The 20,338-nt window shown below is 36.6% G+C and overlaps 1 protein-coding gene across 2 annotated transcripts in view; it reads right to left on the bottom strand.

The window, feature by feature from the left end:
• Plxdc2 (plexin domain containing 2) overlaps positions 1-20,338 on the bottom strand; it is a 405,393-nt gene that overhangs the window by 92,930 nt on the left and 292,125 nt on the right. For both annotated transcript variants that reach the window (XM_006497531.3, NM_026162.6), the window contains exons 6-7: positions 17,976-18,094; positions 7,330-7,429 (exon numbers count right to left, since the gene is read on the bottom strand). In XM_006497531.3, the coding sequence (XP_006497594.1) occupies positions 7,330-7,429; positions 17,976-18,094 (219 nt within the window). The remainder of the gene's footprint in view (positions 1-7,329; positions 7,430-17,975; positions 18,095-20,338) is intronic.

The following is a 20,338-nucleotide window of genomic DNA, read 5'->3' as shown; positions in this document are numbered from 1 at the left end:
GTATGACCACTAACAGGGTAGGAACAATGTGTTCATTTACACAGAAACTCTATGACTCCTATTCCTTTCCACAGCCACCACCCCCCCAACCGCCCCCCCCCCCACCGGTGGCATCTTTTTCTTTGCTTTCCTGCATTCAAAGCAAATATTCACAAGAGAAGATAATGGTAACTTCTTATATTGCCCTATCCTAACATTTACTAACTATCACAGTCCTTTGAATTATCCAACACATGTTTTGCTACCATTTTCTTATTTGCATTTCCCAAGCTCAATGCCTGGCTCGAAATGATTATGTCATGTATTTATTTTCCAGTCCAAATTGATCCCAGCCCTCAGGACCACCTACTCAGGACTTGTGAACAGTAAGTCCCGTACATATTAAGGCTCGTGCACAGCATGAAGGCCAAGGGAAGTAAACATAAAGGAAAACCAGGATACTATTTCAACAGTTAGAAGTTTCCCACCCACTAAGATAGTAACAGACTTTGGTGTTAGTTGTTACAAAATGAAGCACATAGAAAAACATTTTAATGTGTTAGCTATGAAATTTGTTTTTTTTTTTTTATGTTGTACTTTCAGAAATTGTTAGTCAAACATTAAATAAAACAGCATAAACTTGGCTGACCAGGAAGTAAATGTTCATTTCTACCTTACCTTGAGTACTTCCTTATAGTTCTTTCAGTAGATTGTAAGATTTAGGACACTGCATAAGCCTAAGGGTCACGTGTTATCAGTTAATTTCTCATGTGTAAAGGAAATCAGCCCTATGGAAAAAGAACCACACTTCTTTCCCCTTTGGTCCTCAACCACCAGTCAGATGCTTAAACATGCTTCATTTCCTGGCTCCCCTCAGGAGCTATCTGCCCAGAGAATTAGAATCAAGGTTGGGAGAGGAAGACAGTGTGGCATCTTCACAGCCTGTGTCATGGTTCTCCAGGTCCTAGAAAAGTACACATCTATGTTCCGAAGACTTAGAGAAAGATTATGTAACGCCCACTTACAATGTCATTAAATCTCATGTCATTAAATCTCATGTCATTAAATCTCATGTCATTAGGCTCCTGCCATTAATTATATTATTTCTTTCAGAGAGAGAGAGAGAGAAAAAAAAGAGATGACCGCTTCATGAAATGGAAATTAGTGGAACAGAGTATGATTGTTTTCAACCTTAGAATCAAGTGTTGAACAAAACAAGCCCAGTCAAAAGAGTGGATAGCATTTAGGGCTCAATCATTTAGATGTCTGTTCTATACCACATTAGTCCAAACTACTGAGAAGCAAGTTTTCAATATCAAAATTCAGTTGGAAAATTAACATGCCAGCATGTTTATAAGTTGAGGTAACTAAGCTAGTTAAAATTACAATCTTCCTTGTGTAGTAGGTAGGTGTAAATTAAACAAATGCTTGAGGGAAGCAATTAATAAAATAACAGTAAAAGTTTGAGGCAAATAAAACAGATAAGTAAAAAAAGCATATAGTATCAAGTTATAATTTAACAAACAAACACAATTCTAACTGGTAGCAAATTTCAGCAAAGATTGATATCAACATGTGCCCCCCTGCTTTATGGAATAATGCAGCTACTGAGAAGGGTCTGCAATGATAAGCACTACGTTTAGTGATTGAGTGATATAAAAACACTTTATGTTCACACTTGCTTACTTACTTCAATTTATTCTGTCCCACTCAGCATCCAGCAAATATGCATTGAGCAAACGAACATGCAAATGCCTGCCCTTTAACCTTGTGTTAAAATTGTTTCTATGGTGCTTAAGATTTTATATTATAACCAACATAAACTCACTACTGTGAATAAATCAAAAAGCAATTTAAGTAAGTAAAAAACTTGGTCTTGCTTGGCATATTTGGGCTCAGATGAAAAGTCAATGAAGACACAAAAAATTAAATGAAATAGTTTAACTAGAGTTTCTTGTTTATGGCATCCCTAGAGAAGTTCTCAGATATTTAAGGTTTATGAATTAGAGCTTTCTTTTCTTTTTTTTCTTAAATTTTTTATTATATAAATGCATTTTATACATCAAACATATTAATCAAATTGAGTATTTTGAGAATCAAATAATACATAAAAATATGTTCAACTTTTGTATTCATATCCTTTCATACCCCCAAAATATCATTTTTATTGGATATTTTCTTTATTTTTATTATTATTTATTTATTTATTGTTAGATACGTTCTTTATTTACATTTCAAATGCTATCCACTTTCCTAGTTTCCCCTCCAAAAACCCTCTATCCCCTCCCCCCTCCTGCTGCTCACCAACCCACCCACTCCCACTTCCATGAAATGCAAGAAGGAAGACCAAAGAGAGGATACTTGGATCCTTCTCAGAAGGGGGGACAAAATAACCATTGAAGGAGCTACAGAGACAAAGTTCAGAGCAGAGACTGAAGGAATGACCATTCAGGGAATACCCCACCTGGGGATCCATCCCATAAACAACCACCAAACCCAGACACTATTGTGGATGCCAACAAGAGCTTGCTGACAGGAGCCTGATATAGCTATCTCTTGAGAGGCTCTGTCAGTGTCTGACAAATACAGAGGTGGATGCTCACAGCTATCCATTGGGCAGAGCACAGGGTCCCCAATGAAGGAGCTAGAGAAAGGACCCAAGGAGCCTAAGGGGTTTGCAGCCTCATAGGAGGAACAACAATATGAACTAACCAGTACCCCCAGAGCTCCCTTGGACTAAACCACCAACCAAAGAAAACACATGGCGGGACTCATGGCTCTAGCTACATATGTAGTAGAGGATGGCCTAGTCCATCATTTATGGGAGGAGAGGCCCTTGGTCTTGTGAAGGTTCTATGCCCCAGTATAGGGGAATTAGAGTTTCCTAACATCCAAAGAATTCTGTGTTCTGTGGGGTTTTTTGTTTGTTTTTAAATTCATCTCTGTGGGCTGGGAGATTGGATAGTGCATGAGCACTTGCATAATTCACAAAAGATAAGTCTGAATCCATACCACTCAGGAAATGGCTGGGGGTGGCTGCTCATCAGCCTTTCTGGGGAGTGTGCAGAGAGGCACATCCCTGAGTTCCTGGCCAACCAGTCTCTAGGAAATGCCAAGTTTCAGGTTCAGTGACAGGCTCTCTCATAGTAATAAGGAAGAGATTGACAGCAGAGGATACACAAAGTCCTGTCCTGTTATGCTTTCTCTATGGACACAGAAGATATGCCACAAGCACACAGATAGAGAAACAGACACAAATTCAAACACAAACACACATTTTCTCATGCATATTTACTTATACATACAAACACATTCTCTTACACACACAGATGAACATTTTCACACAAACTCACACACACACACACACACACACACACACACACACACACACACACACACACACTGATCCTTTGGTGAGGTAGCAAATGCCTGAGAATCAAAGGAGCTAGTGGTACAGTGCTGCAAAGGGAAGCAATTTTCTGTTCTACAGAATGAATAATTTTGAAAGGCTTTGTACTTGGATAGAATGGAGATCAGCTTACACCATTCACTGCAGATTTATAGGCTGATCTGGCCTAAGTGAACTAAAGAGAGGACTTTGAAAATAATAAACGAGGCTCTTCTGGAAGGACTTAAACTGCAAGCACTGTGAAATAATTTAGAAGAAAAACATCACACAATTGCTTGTGTTTTCCATCTCACATCAAAAGTTATAATTGTTAAATTACAAATGACATCAATTCAAAATTATAAATTATTGTTTATATAATTATTATGTTTCAAATTTACTGTTGAATGGGTACACTTATACTTGAAAATTCATCATCAATCATATATAATTCCTAAGTTATTTTTAAACTGAAAATATTTATGCAAATATTATACATGGCTGTCAAAATTTGATTTAAATATATGTAGGTACAAGGTTTATTTTTGCCATGTCTAGTATGACAGCCATTTGTCACATGTTGTTCTTGAACTTAAAATTAATTAAGTATAATGTAAAAATCTAATGTTTCAGGTTTAGTAGGCAAATAGAAGTGTGTCTCTGTCACATTTACATATGGAAGAAGCTTCCAGTCATGTAGAACCTGGTGAACAAGAAATGAGGCGCTCTGGGTCAGTGTGCTGCTCTGCTATCATTTCGAGAATTAAAGCGAAAGCTTGTTTTACATAATCGTGACTAACTCCTTGGAACAGTTGTCATGTCTCCAAACATGGGAAAATATTGCTCCTATGTCAAAACTTGTACAAATGAATGTCTTCCAGAGCTCAAATACAAGGGAATTTTGAGACACATTGCTATACAAATTAACTGACGTTTTTTCTTTCTTTCTTTTTTTTTTTTTCTGGACACTATAGGGTGTCCTTATTGAGATGTGCAATATAATAATAGAACAAAAGCACAGGATAGCATAAGCCAGGTCAACATATTTGACGTAAGAATTACTGATGGAAAAGAGCTTAATATATGAACGTGACAGATAATATTGATGAGGAAAGGCATAGACAGAAATATGCTAAGAGATTTGTACACTGTCCCTCTCAGGGCTTGTGATAGAAAACTTTCAGGCAGACCAGCAGCTATATAGTTAAGCTTCCTTGCTAAAACTTTATTTGTGTGTTAAAATAAGTTTCACAGTTTTAAGTTCCTTTGGTTTTGTTTTTCAGGAAACTATGAATTTTCTACTTCTATTTCAGGAAATGAATTCCTTGTTTAGCTCAAAGGGGAGGGGGCGGGGGGCAATGAGGCTGGCTGAAGAAAGTCAGTCAGCCCCCAGAAGTTAAAATCGAATATTGGAATACTAAGTGTGAGGAGAGAGAAGCAAGTCCACGTCGTTAGCAAATGTTAACATGAAAGGGACATCTGTGACTAATCACTAGAGCGTTAACCTAACTGTGAAATGAAGAAAATTACCCATTACTTGGTTTAATAATTGGTTATTCTCAAAATACACTCAGTGAGAAGATCAGAAACAAAAATCTACAGAGGGATTGTTCCCAATAGTGAGACTTCCTAACATAATTTTGCAAGGGACTTAAATATTTACCTATATTCTGTTAGCATAAGTAGCAGTAAGTAATGGATCTCTAGAGATTACCTTATTTTCTAGGATTAGAGGATGGGGGGGGGGGTCCATGCTTTGTATTACAGAAACCTTGTGCTTTCTATATTCTGACATTTAAAAGTGTGTATTTATTTCCTCTTTCAGCTGATCATTAAATGCAACTGTGCGTTTCTTATACAGGAGCTTATGTGGCAGAGTGGTGTACTCGGTCACGTGTGGACACGTTGTTGAAGAGAGTAACATTTTCCTGTTCCTAGGACGATTATAAAGCAGAACACATCAATTCCCATGTTTCATTATGGCCTGATACAGCATGAGCAGGGGAGCGTTAGAGACTCCATTTCTTCTTGGCTAATATTTTTTTCCTGCAGAATGAATAGTAAGGTCAACAAGAGCTGTGGATGCCATCCCAAGTAGGCAGCTGCTAGGGAACGGATTGGCTCTGAGCTCTAAGGCTTGGTGATGTCTGTGAAGTGAATACTGCGTCCTAGGCGCATACCGAATCTGTTCAAAAGGTTCTCCAGGACTTGACCAATTTATTTAATGTAAAATATAAATATTTTAGAGAATTCTTTCCCTTAAAATGATCATTTCACAGCCTGAGCCTGCTTCCTAAATCACATTTTAGGAGCCTAATTCTAAGCACAACCATTTGATCAGGAAAACCACAAATACAATACAATACAATAATCGCATATTAAGAGATCTTTCTAGAATATAATATTTTGTTCTTTGGTGGATTTGTCCTTCTAAAGCAGTGTATTAGGATGGCTGTGGGGATACATTGCCTTCTGAGCAAGTGGCACATAAGCCCCTTCCACAGATGGAAAGAAACAACGATTAAGCCAAAGCCAGAGTCCTCCTTTTTTCTTGTAGAATAACTGACTGAGTCACGCCTGATTTAACCGAGAGTGAGAATGTGTAGACTCTCCTCTCTCAACAGTGGCAACCTTGACTTTCCAGGGCTCAGTCTCCTATTTAAGAGTTCTCGCAGGAAGCCTTTATGTTGCCTTACACACACGAATGCATCTTTGCTTTGTTCTCAGTGCAATTAATTTTCTGAAAAATCTGCTTTGATTTAAAAATTTCCTTGAATATTACCTACTGAAGTCTCTCAGATAACAAGGAGAGAGCCGATGGATGGTATATGTGTTCTTAACTGAGTATAATCTTCACTTAAATAAAAAGCCATCTTGTGCCAGGAGAACCCTTGAATGTTAGCAGTCGCACCATCTCTTTGGAAAGCCTAGTTTCCACTCCATTTACTTCTTGCAATTGAGAGATGACATAATTAAACAGAATCATCTCAAGTCTGTTCCAAGCAGTGTACATACGTGATAAATTAAGTCAACCCCTAAAGAAATAAAGGAAGGACTTGAAATAAAGGAAGGACTTGAAAATGGGGAGCTACATGATGTACCTCCTAAATGAACTTTTCTACTACTCCTTGCTTTAAATAAATATATTTAAGGGAAGAAACAAACACTCCCAGGATTTGCACCCTAATGGATTATTTTGGCAGTAAAGTAGAGGAGGTTTATCAGAACATTTAGAAGGTGGTCAGCACCACACAAAATACAGCCAACACAAAACTTTCTCTTTTCTCTTTCTTGTTTTGATGCTTTGATGAATACAGGGCCTCTGCACATACTAAGTGCATTCTCTACTCCTATGTATATCCCTAGCAACATTTTAATTTGCAGAATTCATGAACAACTGTGAAAACAATGAATGTCTTTTGACTCTACAAATTATAAACGGCATCAGCAAAAATAGTATTTTCAAAAAGGAGAGATGTGTCTTCTCTGGTAGATGCAGTTTCATTTTCCTATTTATTTGCTTAAATTCCCTGGTTTGATAAAACATGTTAACTATAAAATGGCACAAACCATTCCTTCTCATAAAATTATTAAAAGTTAATAAACAAATATGGGACACTGTAGGACTGTCAACTAAATAACTGTCACTGTTTTACAACCATTGCTACTACTGCTGTTGTTAGTACAGAACTCTTTAACTGAGCATATATGCCAGTCTTAAAAACAGCCACATTTCAATGTCTTGATATGGGCCTTGTCTTTTCTTTTTAACTAAGTTTATCAATTCAGGAGTGATGGAGATAGAACAACCCAACCAGAGTTATTAATATAAACCACATCATAGAATTAATAAGTAACCTTTAGTATAGTGAGTTTTTCTGAAGTTCACCCATTTGAGGTCATTGCTCTTAGAATTGAACCCCATAGAAGAATCTGCTCTTAATTACCCCTCTTCTACCTACTGGGTATTTGCTGGATCCTGTGGACCACGACAAATGCATCAGACAACCCGACTTTCACTGGATGGTTGGTAGAACTTATCTGTGTGACCAAGACAGGGATCTAGAAAAGAAGCAGAAGATGTCTGTGTATTAGACCAGAATGGTACTCAGGCATCGGGGTGTAGTCATCGTATCTAATGAATAAAAGAAAATAATAGCGATAAGTGACTAGAGAACAAACATGGTATATCACAGAAAATAGATGTCAATGCCTCAAATTACATCTGTTTAACGCTAACTATGAGATATAGTGACAAGAAAGCATCAGGTCATGTGTTGGGCAACTTGATAGTGATAAAAATAGATTCTCAGAGATATTATTGCTGTTAGGAGCTACGAAAATATCACATGCACAATTACAACATGACTCATACTGGCTGTAATTTCTGTAAGAGAAATTATTTATTATTATTATTATTTGTTTTCATACAAAACTTTATTTTATATTTAATTTTATGAAAATTTAAGCTCCTGCTTACAAGTCTATAGACATGAAGACCTATAAAAATAAGAATATTATATAAAATATATTTAATCACGCTATCACTGATGATCATATTAATCATATAATGCATGACTGCTTAAATGTATAGTTAAGTCAATCAGGTGTAATGCTAGCAGCTATTCTAATGGAAGTGCCTAGGAAAACTTATAAGGTGATAGAGAATTTCTCAGGTCTCATAACCTGAAATTGAAACTTAAGGAAGTTAAAGATTGTGATATGGCACGTACTTATATTTTCAGCTGAAAGCCTAGGACACATTGATTGATCATACACGAGACATTATCAGTACCAAATTAGAACTTCTTGTAGTTCTGGATTTAGGAAAGATTCCACTGAACAGGCCTACTGCATTTATTACTAGATTCTCTCTCTTTCTCTCTCTCTCTCCCCCCCCCCCTCTCTCTCTCTCTCTCACACACACACACACACACACACACACACACACACACACCCCAAAAAACAAACAACAAAAAACCAGAAATAAGTCCATATTCAATAACATGTCAGGGAATAAAAAGAGGAGAAATGCACTAGAAAATCCCCCAGTAGAAAGATTGGGGCTATCCATGGATAGTTTAATAACAAATGTATCTGAGAGGCCAGGGAAACATCTTGTAAAGTAAAAATATTTGGTTTTTGATAGCCTGAGTTTTAATCTCCTGAATGCATGTAAAAAAATGTGACACAATGGTACACATCTTCCTCCAGCAAGATAGGATCCAGTAGACCCAGAGAGACCTGGCCTCAAAATGTGGGAATAGACTCTTGAAAAGTTATCAACTGACTTTTACAGACACTAAAGTAAAGTTTGTTAGAAGGACATATTTAAGGTGATGCTCCTGTATCAGCCATAGTAAGCAGCGTAGGGATAGGAGGAAAGGAAGCTGGACTGAAGGAAAGATGCTTACTTTTTCCTGTGACATCCTGGAACTGTCAAAGGCTATTTTGTTGAACTTGACAGATAATCTTATTTCGGGACTTTGTGAAATCATATTGAAATCACATCTGGGAATGGCATTTCCCATTCACATGATTTCAGCTACATTCTTTGATCCTTTAGGTGAGGTTGACTATTGCAAATTTTATAACAGCCTTCCCCATTCATAACAATGTAAGGTGATATATTTCATGTTATGACTTAGAAATAAGTGCTTAGTATTAATGCATCACCTTTCTTTCATAAGCATTTCAACAATTTGGATTTTATATGCCCCTTAAAAGACTATGTGTCATAGGCTAGTCGCCAGGGTGGTACTTTGGGAAGTGATGGGTCTCTGAGAAGAAGTAAAGCCTAGTGGGACACTGTTAAGTAATTGTGGCCTTATCTTCCAGGAGACTGTGAGATATGTTCTTCTTTCCTCTTGTTGTCTGGCTAATAAGGTAGCTGATTTTTGTTTCTGTTTTTGTTTTAATTCTTCTGTGGTTTCCCCAGCATGGCCATCTGGCATCGACACCAGAAACCAAAGGCAAAGATTTTATCTAATTCTGGATTGGAACAATCAATAAGAGATTGAGGACATAGCTAAATTGGTTGAGTGATTGCCTAGCAATCATGAAGTCCTTCTAAGTTTCAATTATCAGTACCAAAATAAAGGGTATGGTGATTTATGCTTGTAATCTAGCACTGAGATGGTAGGGGCAGGGTAATTAGAAGTTAAACATTTGGGGGACATAATGTGATTTTGAAGGTATCTGGGAGTGCACAAAACTACCTAAAAATATGATCTCTAAAACAGAGCATCAAAATAACTGATTTTTCATTACAAGCTATTCATGCCAGATATTTTTTTATAGTGACAAAAAGTTGACTAACATACACATTGTATTAGTGCCCAATATCTATACTCTAGGTTATGAAGTAACATGATGTTACTGGTATTTAAAATAAACTCCAAAAGTGACAAAGAAAAAAAAGCATATAGGCATATAATCAAAACCTCTCTGCAAAATTATATTTTAAAGAAAATTTTAGAATTAACATTAAAGTTTCATTGATGGCATTGGTCATTTTTTTCCAGTCTGCAACACTGTGAGTTATGGGATGCAGTAGCAGATCATTTTGAGGTGTTAAAATACTTCTTCCTCTCCAATTTTCAGGATGGAATTAACAATGCCATCAACTGAATGGTCCTGCTGTATTGTAATGTACATTGTGTATACACAGCAGGCCATGTTTATTGGGTCACATGTCTTAGTCCCTGCATCCTTCTAGCAATTTACCTCCAGATTATACATTCCAACTTTCCACCTCTTTCCCATCTCTTCCCTTCTCAAGCCTCATTTATTTTCATTTTGTTTTTCTCTGTCTCTTTACTTTCTTTTACTTTCTTCCTTTTTATTTTACCCCCATGTCTATCTTCCCCTCTGCTGCTTTTTCCTATTGTGGATTTATTATACTCATGGGCTCAATTCAAGTCTTCTTTTGTCCATATTCCTTGCTATCTGACTTTGTAGCAAGTGCTAGTAGGCATTTTTAGTTCCTTTCTTGGTCCTTGTCACTGTCTTAAAAGGTTATATTGTTAATTTATTATGTAATCAAGAAAAAGGTATGTTTGTAGTTTTGCTTTGTTTTGTTTGTTTCCCAGAAGAGTTCATCCTTGACTAGCTCACTGCTGGTCAGTCTCCCAGCTAATAGCTGACACACAAGGCATAATGACACATTTAAGATGAGTATGGTCTGACTTTCCTCTACAAGAAGGAGAGTTGAAGAAGTTGTCTCTAATAAGAAGACTTTACATCAGAAATTAAGGGAGTGACTATCAGAAATGGAAAGAATTAGTCGGGCGTGGTGGCACATGCCTTTAACCCTAGCACTTGTGAGGCAGAGGCAGGTGGATTTCTGAGTTCAAGGCCAGCCTGGTTTACAAAGTGAGTTCTAGTACAGCCAGGGCTATATAGAGAAACCCTGACTAGAAAAAAAAAAAAAAAAAAAAAAAAAAAACAACCAACCAACCAACCAAAAAACAAAACAACAACAAAAAAAGAAATGGAAAGAATTACAGGAAACTAAATTTTGTCCATTTGCTAATCAGCAATAGGGTACCTAGTAATGTAATATTAGAAACATCGACAAAAAGTCCTCAAGAGACCTGACCTTTCTATTTTAACATTTTATGTGTATGAACCTTTAGTTTTCTACCCTTTATTCCTAGAATGACAGATCTAATTTCTGTTATTCAGTAGGAAATCTCTCTCTCTCTCTCTCTCTCTCTCTCTCTCTCTCTCTCTCTCTCTCTCTCTCTCTCTCTCACATACACACACACACACACACACACAGAGAGACAGACAGAGAGAGAGAGAGAGAGAGAGAGAGAGAGAGAGAGAGAGAGAGAGAGAGAGAAATCTTCAAACTCTTTGTTCTTCACAAAATATTACCTGAAGTAAAAAAGATTCCGGATAACTATATTAAAAGAGAAGAGATTTAATTTAAGTTTATTTACAAAATCCTTTTGATTTCCTGAATATGTTAATGATCCACACAAATATTATAATTCCTTTTATCTTACAGTTACATAGATCATCAATAAACTTGATTATGTGAAAGCAAAGTGTCTTAGAATTTAAAGATAATTTTATAGCACAATATAGGGGTATATACCTGCATACCAGCACAAGGAGAGCTGGGTTAGAAAAAAGCATGAATAAGAATTTGACTTGCATTATAAGACATCAAGATAGCAAGGCACAAAACAGAACCAAACCAACCAAACTAAAAAGGAGGGATGACCCACGCCATAGCCATATTCTGTTGAAGAATCTGAAAATAAATAAACAAGTGAAGCTGATAAATAAAATCAATTTGTTTAATGAAAGCGGGACTTGAGACTATTTCTATTCAAGTTATTGTGGACCTTGGATGGTAAGAAAGAAGAAATTATGAAGAGAAAACTATGATGCACACATTTTTCTTTATTTTGCACTATTGAAATCTATGCTTGGTGATTCCTGGGTTTCAGTTGCCTTAAGAAAAACACATGTGATTATTTTAATTTGTAATTTTCTAATATTTATATGTTGGCAACAAACTTCATACATTCCTCATGCACCAAAAAATTCACAAACAACCAGTGTAAACTCCAATTTCAAGGTTACTTATCCTTGAACTGGTGAAAAAGTGACATCACTTCATGTGAAAGAAGACAAGGAAGTGGGTGCCCACATGGCAGAGCCTGTTTTGCCTGACTCGGGACACTCACACCAGGGTAGGTATTGCATTTGAGAAGAAAGCCAGATAAAGGATCTTGCTGAAACAATGTTCTGAGGATAAATAAGGGAGCTCTCTATGTCATATTTGAGGATGGAGTTGGAGTGACTCATGGCTTTAATCACAAGGACCCAGGGGTTCTTTGGCTGTGGAATGTAAGGGCAGGAAGAGTAGATATCATTTGAAAATCGTCAAGAAAAGGACTCTAGGAAAGAATCCCTCCCTGCCATAAAACATTAACAGGAAACCACAAATAACAAAAGAAGCACACACACACAAACATAGACACAAGAAGCATCATCAGGCTCACACAAAGGTCCTGAGAGCAATATAACCTGGCAGGGACAGGATCAACAATAGAGTAGATAACTTGAATCTAAAATGATTTTCTATATAGTGTTGATTTTTCTTTCCTATTTTGCTATTTTTTCACTATTTATTTTACCCACAGTATCTGTTTTCAGAACAATTCAATTCATCACTTTTCTACATTTGGAGAGGAAATAAAAAGCTTAAAACATTAGGGACTTTCCAATATGGATAACTAAAGATATATATTCCAATATATGAATGATGGGCTAATAATAAAGCAATTGAAATATAATTCACATATATTTAAAATTCAGGGAATTATCTTTGTCAATATTTTCCATATACATGTTTCATAATGAGATTCTCATTAGCCTTTATTCTTTCCTAACTTTCCAAACATTGATCTATATCTATACACTCATACACACACACATTATATATACATATATTAATTATATATTACATATGCATATATTATATATATATGTATAGACATATATGCATACTTATATACTTATATATTTTTGTATGTATGTTATATATCATATATGTGTGATATATGTGTATATATATCACATGAAATTACATACATATAATTTTCCTACTTATATTTATAATTTGTTGGTTATATATGTGTGCATATATAATTTATATTATATTTATATACATCAAACACTTTTATTCATATAGCAACCAATATAGAAGACATGTACTTTATACATAAATGATAAGTCTCACCATTGAGTTCTTTTAGGCTTCTGTATTTTTCTTTCATGAATTGTACAACTTCAACAACTGTTAATCTTTAAGAATTCCAGGCTATAGCCATGCATGAAGGGTCATTATAGCTAAAATAAGAGGAATAGTCCTCAAAGGGGAAAAAAAAGTAACTGCAAAAGGGATTCTCTAAAATCCAGAACTTGATGGCCTTGGTGACTTATTAATTAACTATGTTTTCCACCGAAGAAGTAGTCAATGCCACAGTGAGGAATATCAGTTTTAAAAACTTCAGTGGTAGAAGAGATTGTAAGTGATTTCACTTAATAAATAGTCACGTTTCTCCTTAGTGAATCTCCTTAAGACTTGCTGTTGAAGAAAATTGGTGTGAAGGCTTGTTCCTAAGCTGTGTGGGTATCTATTATCTGTGATGTCCATGTGTGTGGTTTTTAAAATTGCATTACAATAACTTAGTGGCCAACATTATCTCTTAAATGAATTTACCAACTAGAAAGGATAAAGTCCATAACTCATAATAAGTAATCATTTTGTTTTCTAATTTCTTGTCTAGCACATGTTCTAGTGAAGAGATACAGGCAGGTGGGAGAAGCTTCTACACTAAGGTCGTATAGCAGGGGAGCCAGCATCACCTGCTGAGACAGCAGCGGCTTCAAGGACACACTCTGGAGATAATACATTTCAGGGAGGAAGCATTTTCCTTGTGAGATTATCAATAGACTCCATTGATTGGGTGTAAGGATCTGCATCTGTCTCAGTCAACTGCTTCTTGGGCCTCTCAGAGGACAGCCATGCTAAGTTCCTGTCTGTAAGCACACCATAGCATCAGTAATAGTGTCAGGTCTTGAAGCCTCCCCTTGAGATGGATCCCAAGTTGGGCTGGACACTGGAACTCCTTTCCCTCAGTCTCCTCTCCATTTTTGTCCCTGTCTTTTAGACAGGAACAATTCTGGGTTAGAGTTTTTGACTGTGGGATGACAACCCTATCCCTCTACCTGATGCCCTGTCTTTCTACTTGAGGTGGACTTCACAAGTTCCCTCTGCCCAATGTTCAGCATTTCATCTAAGGTCCCTCCCTTTGTGTACTGAGAGTCTTGCAACTCCCAGGTCTCTGGTACTTTCTAGAGCTCCACTCCCCCGCCTCTCCCTTTCTGAGGTTGCACACTTTCATTCATTCAGCTGGCACTCAGGGCTTCCCCGGGGTAGTAGAGGGGAAGGGAAAAGGATCATGATCAAGAATTGGGGGGATTTTTTATTTTTAACAAAAATAATTTTCCCTAATTTGGTTCTGCCCTAAGTAAACTGTTTTGATGTTAGCTAAATAAGCAACCAGGTGACAACAAGAACCTGGTTCTTATTCAAAACAGGATTTCAAACCTTTGGCTGAATAATGCAAGCCTACCATCTCAGAGGAAAAAACTGTCTGAGGGAATTTAGGCTGCTAATAACAGTACAGCTGCGAAGAAGAGCTTGACAGTGCTGACGAACCAGTGAGAGCTATGTGCAAATATATACCTATTGTAGTTTAGGGAGAAGCAGCAATTCCCTAATGCAATCTCAGAGAAGCAAGATTATTATGGGAAGTGGAAATGGATTTGGTTATTTCGTGATAATTCTTTATCTACTCAGAACAATGAAAAAAAATAAAAAAAAGAATGCTGTTGGAAAAATGAATATTTGGAAGCTTGGCAGAATGGGAGGGCCTTTGCAAGGTTGGAATGGGTGATTGATATGCCAATGGTAACAAAGAGAAATGTAAATAACATATATAATCACGACAGCAATGGAAATGAAACGTATTGCATGACATGCAGTATTAGTTTTAACTTACAATATAATCAAGTTCTTTTTTGGTGAATTTATGTAAGGAAGATATTTTTTTCTTCTCCCTTTCCCCAAACATAGTAAAATTAAGCAAAGCTGTCCTCAGTTTGTAAAGAACAATATTGGGCACGGCTATTTGTGCTTACGTCTCTTTTTACAATTTCCATTCTTGATTCTGGAAAGATACACAGGATTTTCTTATTCACATTGTCTACTGTTTCAATGATGGCTTTACAGACTAACTGGAATACCCTTCCGATTATGCTTGTATTTGTACAATTGGGTAGAGCCTAATATAAAGAATTTCTAACTTGTAAATACCAACAAAAATTTATTGCAAACACAAATAACTTGCTTTATAAGTGATATGCATAGTCCCTTTGGAAAGAAAATGATCAAGAAGCTAGGAACACCAAATAAACTGATTTAATTCTAAATTATCCTTTATTTAATCATGTGTCTAAGTACATTATTTACTCTCTTTTATTTGGTTTGCTTTGGTATAAAGTCACCATGTATTGTACAGCACGCTCAATCCACAGCATTTATTGCTCACTACTGTGTTGAAGCTTTGATGAGACAGAAAAGCGATGAAACATCCAGGAACTATTGAACACCTGGATGTACATGTGAAAGAACTTTGTAAAGGATGACAAGCTTTGAAGAGCAGTATTTCTTGCTGTCATGTGATTATAAATTATTTTCCTTGGAAGTGAAAATTTGCTACGCCCAAATTCAGAGGGACATTATATACTCATGTGCAATGTGTGTGATGAGCAAAGTTCATGCTCAGATGTCATGCTTAGGAGACAGCCACCTCATTTTCTAGAGTTGGTTTCTCATTGTTTGGGAGCTTATCAACTAGACTAGGCTGGTTGGTCAGTGAGTCCTAGAAATTCATCTGTCTCCATGTCTCCAGTCTTAGAGTTACAAGTGTTTGTTTCTAACACTAGTTCTGGGGAGCGGAACTCATATCCTCATGCTTGCATAGTAAGAAGTTTACCAATTGAGCCATCTCCCTGGCTCTGGAAAGTGACTCTTACTTTGAAAAAGTAATTACAAAAAAGAAATTCAGAAAGATTTTTATGTGTGTGTGCATTTCTGAGGATGGGACTTAGGACTTTGGTTATGCTAGACAAGTCAACGATTCTAGCAGTCAACTACATCAATTTTGGAAGTATATTCTACACACAGAAAGTGATCTGAAATAAAAAGAGAGAAACTGCTTTCTGAAAAAAAAAAAAAAGGATAGAAAAGCAGATACTAGGTAGAGACCTCTGGGAACTCACAGGCCAGAGTAGAGAGGTATTGACATAGTCTTGAAAGTCAGGCAGCATTGAACTGTCTGTCAGCTTACAAGTCCCCATGCGAACTCAGGAAAACCACAACAGGAAATTTTCTTTTTTTGATTAAAATGGACAAAGATGAAAAACATTCTGAAATGCCAACTGAGAAAAGAGAAGGAACAAAAGAATTGGCTTGGACTCTGCAGTGGGAGACAGTCCTTAAGGATAATGTAAACAAACATGGCAATTTTGATCATAGCAGTTAGAGAATGAGGCCAGAATAAGAGACAAGTTTCTGTTTTGACAATGTTGATGGTGGGTATGGGGGAACACATCGGACTTTCTGACCCTGATCTTTCCAGAAACGGTTTAAACCAACAGTGATAATTAAAACTATCAAAACCATTTCTAGATGTTTCGCAGACATTCCATCAAATCCCTTAGGCCGCAATAAACTCTGGGAATGAATGCGGGTATTCTCTTCTAAGAACTATTCTCTCAGAACTCTTCCTAGCTTCAAGGGAAGGTGCTGTAAGAGTACACTGGGAATTAAGTGCATTGTAGCTTAGTACAATGATAGCTAAACCTATTCCTGGAGAAAGCAATACAGAGCAAGGCACCGCTTTATCTTTCTGCATCTGCAGAGTGCCCCAAGCAAATAAAGTTCTGAGGGGCAAGTCTTGTCCAAATAATGAAAATAAGTGACAACTGTTAGCTTTAAAAAAAGTTGTTGCATTTAGGTGAAGTTTTATAGTGCCAACTTCAAAGCATACATAGATTTCAGAAAAGACGGTCACCGTGAAACCTTTTATTATCATAACCATTTGAAAATCAGGGATTCTTTAAAAAATCCTTAAATTTAAAAGAAAATATAGATCAAAACATCTTTTAAAATTTTTCTTTCTTAACTATTTCTTATAATAGTATAAAATATTCAAAATTTCAGAAAATTAAGTGACATAATGCTTATGATGTCAGAATACAAAATTGTCTTAAAATTAACTCTATGGTAAACATACCCACTAATAATTTTTATGTCAGAATAATTCTTGTAACTACTACTGACTTAAAATTACATGTATAGTTCTTGTTACCTTTTCCCATATATTCTTCATCTAGTAAGTCTTCATTATACTGTCAACAAAGTCTGAAATCAAATGCACTGCTATTCTATTCTAAACATTATACAAAGCTTAAGGTTGCAATTTTGTAAATTTTCATTCTTTGTCAGTTTGTTAATATGAAACAAGATATAATTTAATTTCTCCTGTTCTCTTGGTCAGTAAGGTTCTACTAATTCTTCTTATTAGGTTTTTGTAAAAATTATAGGCATTACTTTCCTGAAACTCAGTATTAAACTCAACTATTTTCATATCAACTAATATTTGGGGACCAGAGTAAAATAAGAAATCAGCACACCAGACCTCCACTAAACCTAAAATTATAAATATCAAGGAATAAAAAAATCCTTAAAAATAATCATTCTTTCTTAGATATTCCTTATTATATCTCCTAACACTCTAAATAATTTCATATTTTATGACTCATAAACTAATGATATCAGAATACAAAACAGAAGAAGCGACCCCATCTTAACCCACATGCTCAGTACAAGAAAAGGTTACTTGATTCAGCAAAAGAAACCAGGAAGTAAGAAAATGATCAGAAGTTCATAACAATAGTCAAAGGAAAGGTTATGGGTATGGTCAATGGGAAGAGGCATCTTTAATTTGTCACTTACTTCTTTGTATCCAAAGATGATGCGCCCGTCCATGAGGAGTGTGGCCTGGAATGTGAAGCTTCCCAGGTTGTAATTATCCTGCAGGTGGACATGGTCCCACTGGACAACAAGAGCTGTGCCTATAACCCAACAGGAGAAAGAAGAAACACAGGAGAAAGCTAGATGCCTCAATTCTGGAAGAGCGGCCATATGTACATGTATCAACCTGTCAAATCAGGACATTGTGCTACTTCAATTTTAGATGGATAACTGGGAATCTGTTTACAAATACTATCTGGCATACAAAATCGCATGCATACACACACACACACACACACACACACACACACACACACACACACACATGTATATACATTTAAAGATTGAGTGTACTTTAAATATTTGATAAAAATCTAAGCTTGCTGAGCAGTGGTGGTACGTTGCTTTTAATCCCAGCACTCAGAAGGGAGAGTAAGGCAGATCTACATGAGTTTGAGGCCAGCCTGGCCTATAGAGTGAGTTTCAGGACAGCCAGGGCTAGAAGAGGAAACCCTGTCTCAAAAGGAAAGAAAGGACACCTGATTCTGGTGAACATTCTACTTATTATAGATGGGGCAGCCAAGCTGTCCACTTCTGAAGCTGACCACTTAGGTAAAACCTACTTATATGACTACCTACAGAAAAACCAGCCTGAGGATGCATAGCTATCCCAAGGAATGTTTTCCCTCGGAGGACTTCAGCTGGCTATGAAGGAAGAGGAGTTTGGAGCACACAGGTGCTGGCTTTTAACTCACCTTCTAAGCCCCGCAGCACTGGAACCTACCCAAGGAAGTCTGTGATCAGGAAAGAGCAGCCAGGGCTCCCTCTACTCCTGTACTCTTGGACAGAGAGAATCCCACTGAGAAGACCTCTCCCTTCCTCTGGAACCTTGGGGATTTCTTTAACTTCCTACTGGGAATATTTTTAGCCTCAAAAGGTATTCCCTACCCCTTCTTTGAGACATCTTGCTGACTTTTTTTTTCTACATTGTTTTCCCCCTCTGTATATTGTGAAATCTCATTACAGCACCCCAACATTTTTTTAATATAAGAAAACAAAACTAGACGGATACAAGACTGTACATTGCTAACACTCAATCCATGGGCTTTCTTGAAATTAGAGTGCTCTTTATATATAAAGGATTCAGTTAGGGATCGTGTATTGCCTTCACCCATTACATCTCTCTAGACTCCTCCACTCAAGAACAATTTCATACACTGACACTGATATTCATTACATTGACTCTGGGGACACTCACAAGTCTTTTATCTTTTACCTTAAGATGCATCTAACAATTTGTACTTCTGCAATTTTCACTATAATTAGATTCAGAATAAGAATTTCTATGACATCCCACACAGATTCTCTCCTCCTTATGCTCTTATATCCTATCAGAGGGTAGGTGTACACTTTTAAAATTGCTTCAGTTTTGCTGGTATTAATTTGAATCCTTTGATTGAAGTGATATCTCATAAACTGAGAGAGAGAGAGAGAGAGAGAGAGAGAGAGAGAGAGAGAACCACACACAGACACAGAAACATACACACACACACACACACACACAAATTAAAAATACAACAAAAGAAAACCAAACCTAAGGTCATACTGCGGTTAATGTGGCTACTGCTCAGCATGGTGGAATTTTGCTCTAGCAAGTTCATGAATGTTAATGGATACTATCTCCTTAGATTTCCATGAGCCATTTTCTAAACAGCATGGTGGATTGAATAGATTTCAGATACTTTAACCAATGCTGAGAAAGAACCTCTTCACAAAAGCCAGGCTTACATAAAAAAGACACAAAAATATCTTTTGCAAGATGTAATTTTACTCTTCTATTGAAAAGATCCCTTTAACAAATGATGAGACTGCTTCTCCTTGATGCCTATATTTCCATCTTTGTAGCTTTGCTTTCAGGAGATTCAGGAGCAGCTTAGGAGGTCCTGGGCTGACTCCCCAAGCCCTGTAGGATGACACAGGCTGAAGCTGCTCTGGTGTACATCTTACTCGGGTGCCTCAATCTTTTCATGTTTACTATGAAACTGTGGAGGCAAAACATGAATTTGAAACAGTAATAGATACTCAGGTCACCAATGAGAATTCAGGTTTTGATATTGCGGACATCATGCTTTCTTAAAATAGACCATGAACAGCTATGACATTTCTTTAGTTCTGAATGTTGGTTTTTATATTTGGTTATATCTATTGCATATAGGTATATGTGTCATATTTTATATTTAATGCACACATATATGCATATATGCTCTCAGGATCTAACACATTACACAAGACTCTTTATATCAGAACTGTTAGAGTGATGCTTGAATAGCCCATATCAATACCAC

Source organism: Mus musculus, chromosome 2 (assembly GCF_000001635.26).
Source record: "Mus musculus strain C57BL/6J chromosome 2, GRCm38.p6 C57BL/6J".
In the NCBI taxonomy this organism is placed as follows: domain Eukaryota; kingdom Metazoa; phylum Chordata; class Mammalia; order Rodentia; family Muridae; genus Mus; species Mus musculus.
Note: the sequence above shows the minus strand (reverse complement) of the source record. Positions and strands in the feature narration are given on the sequence as shown.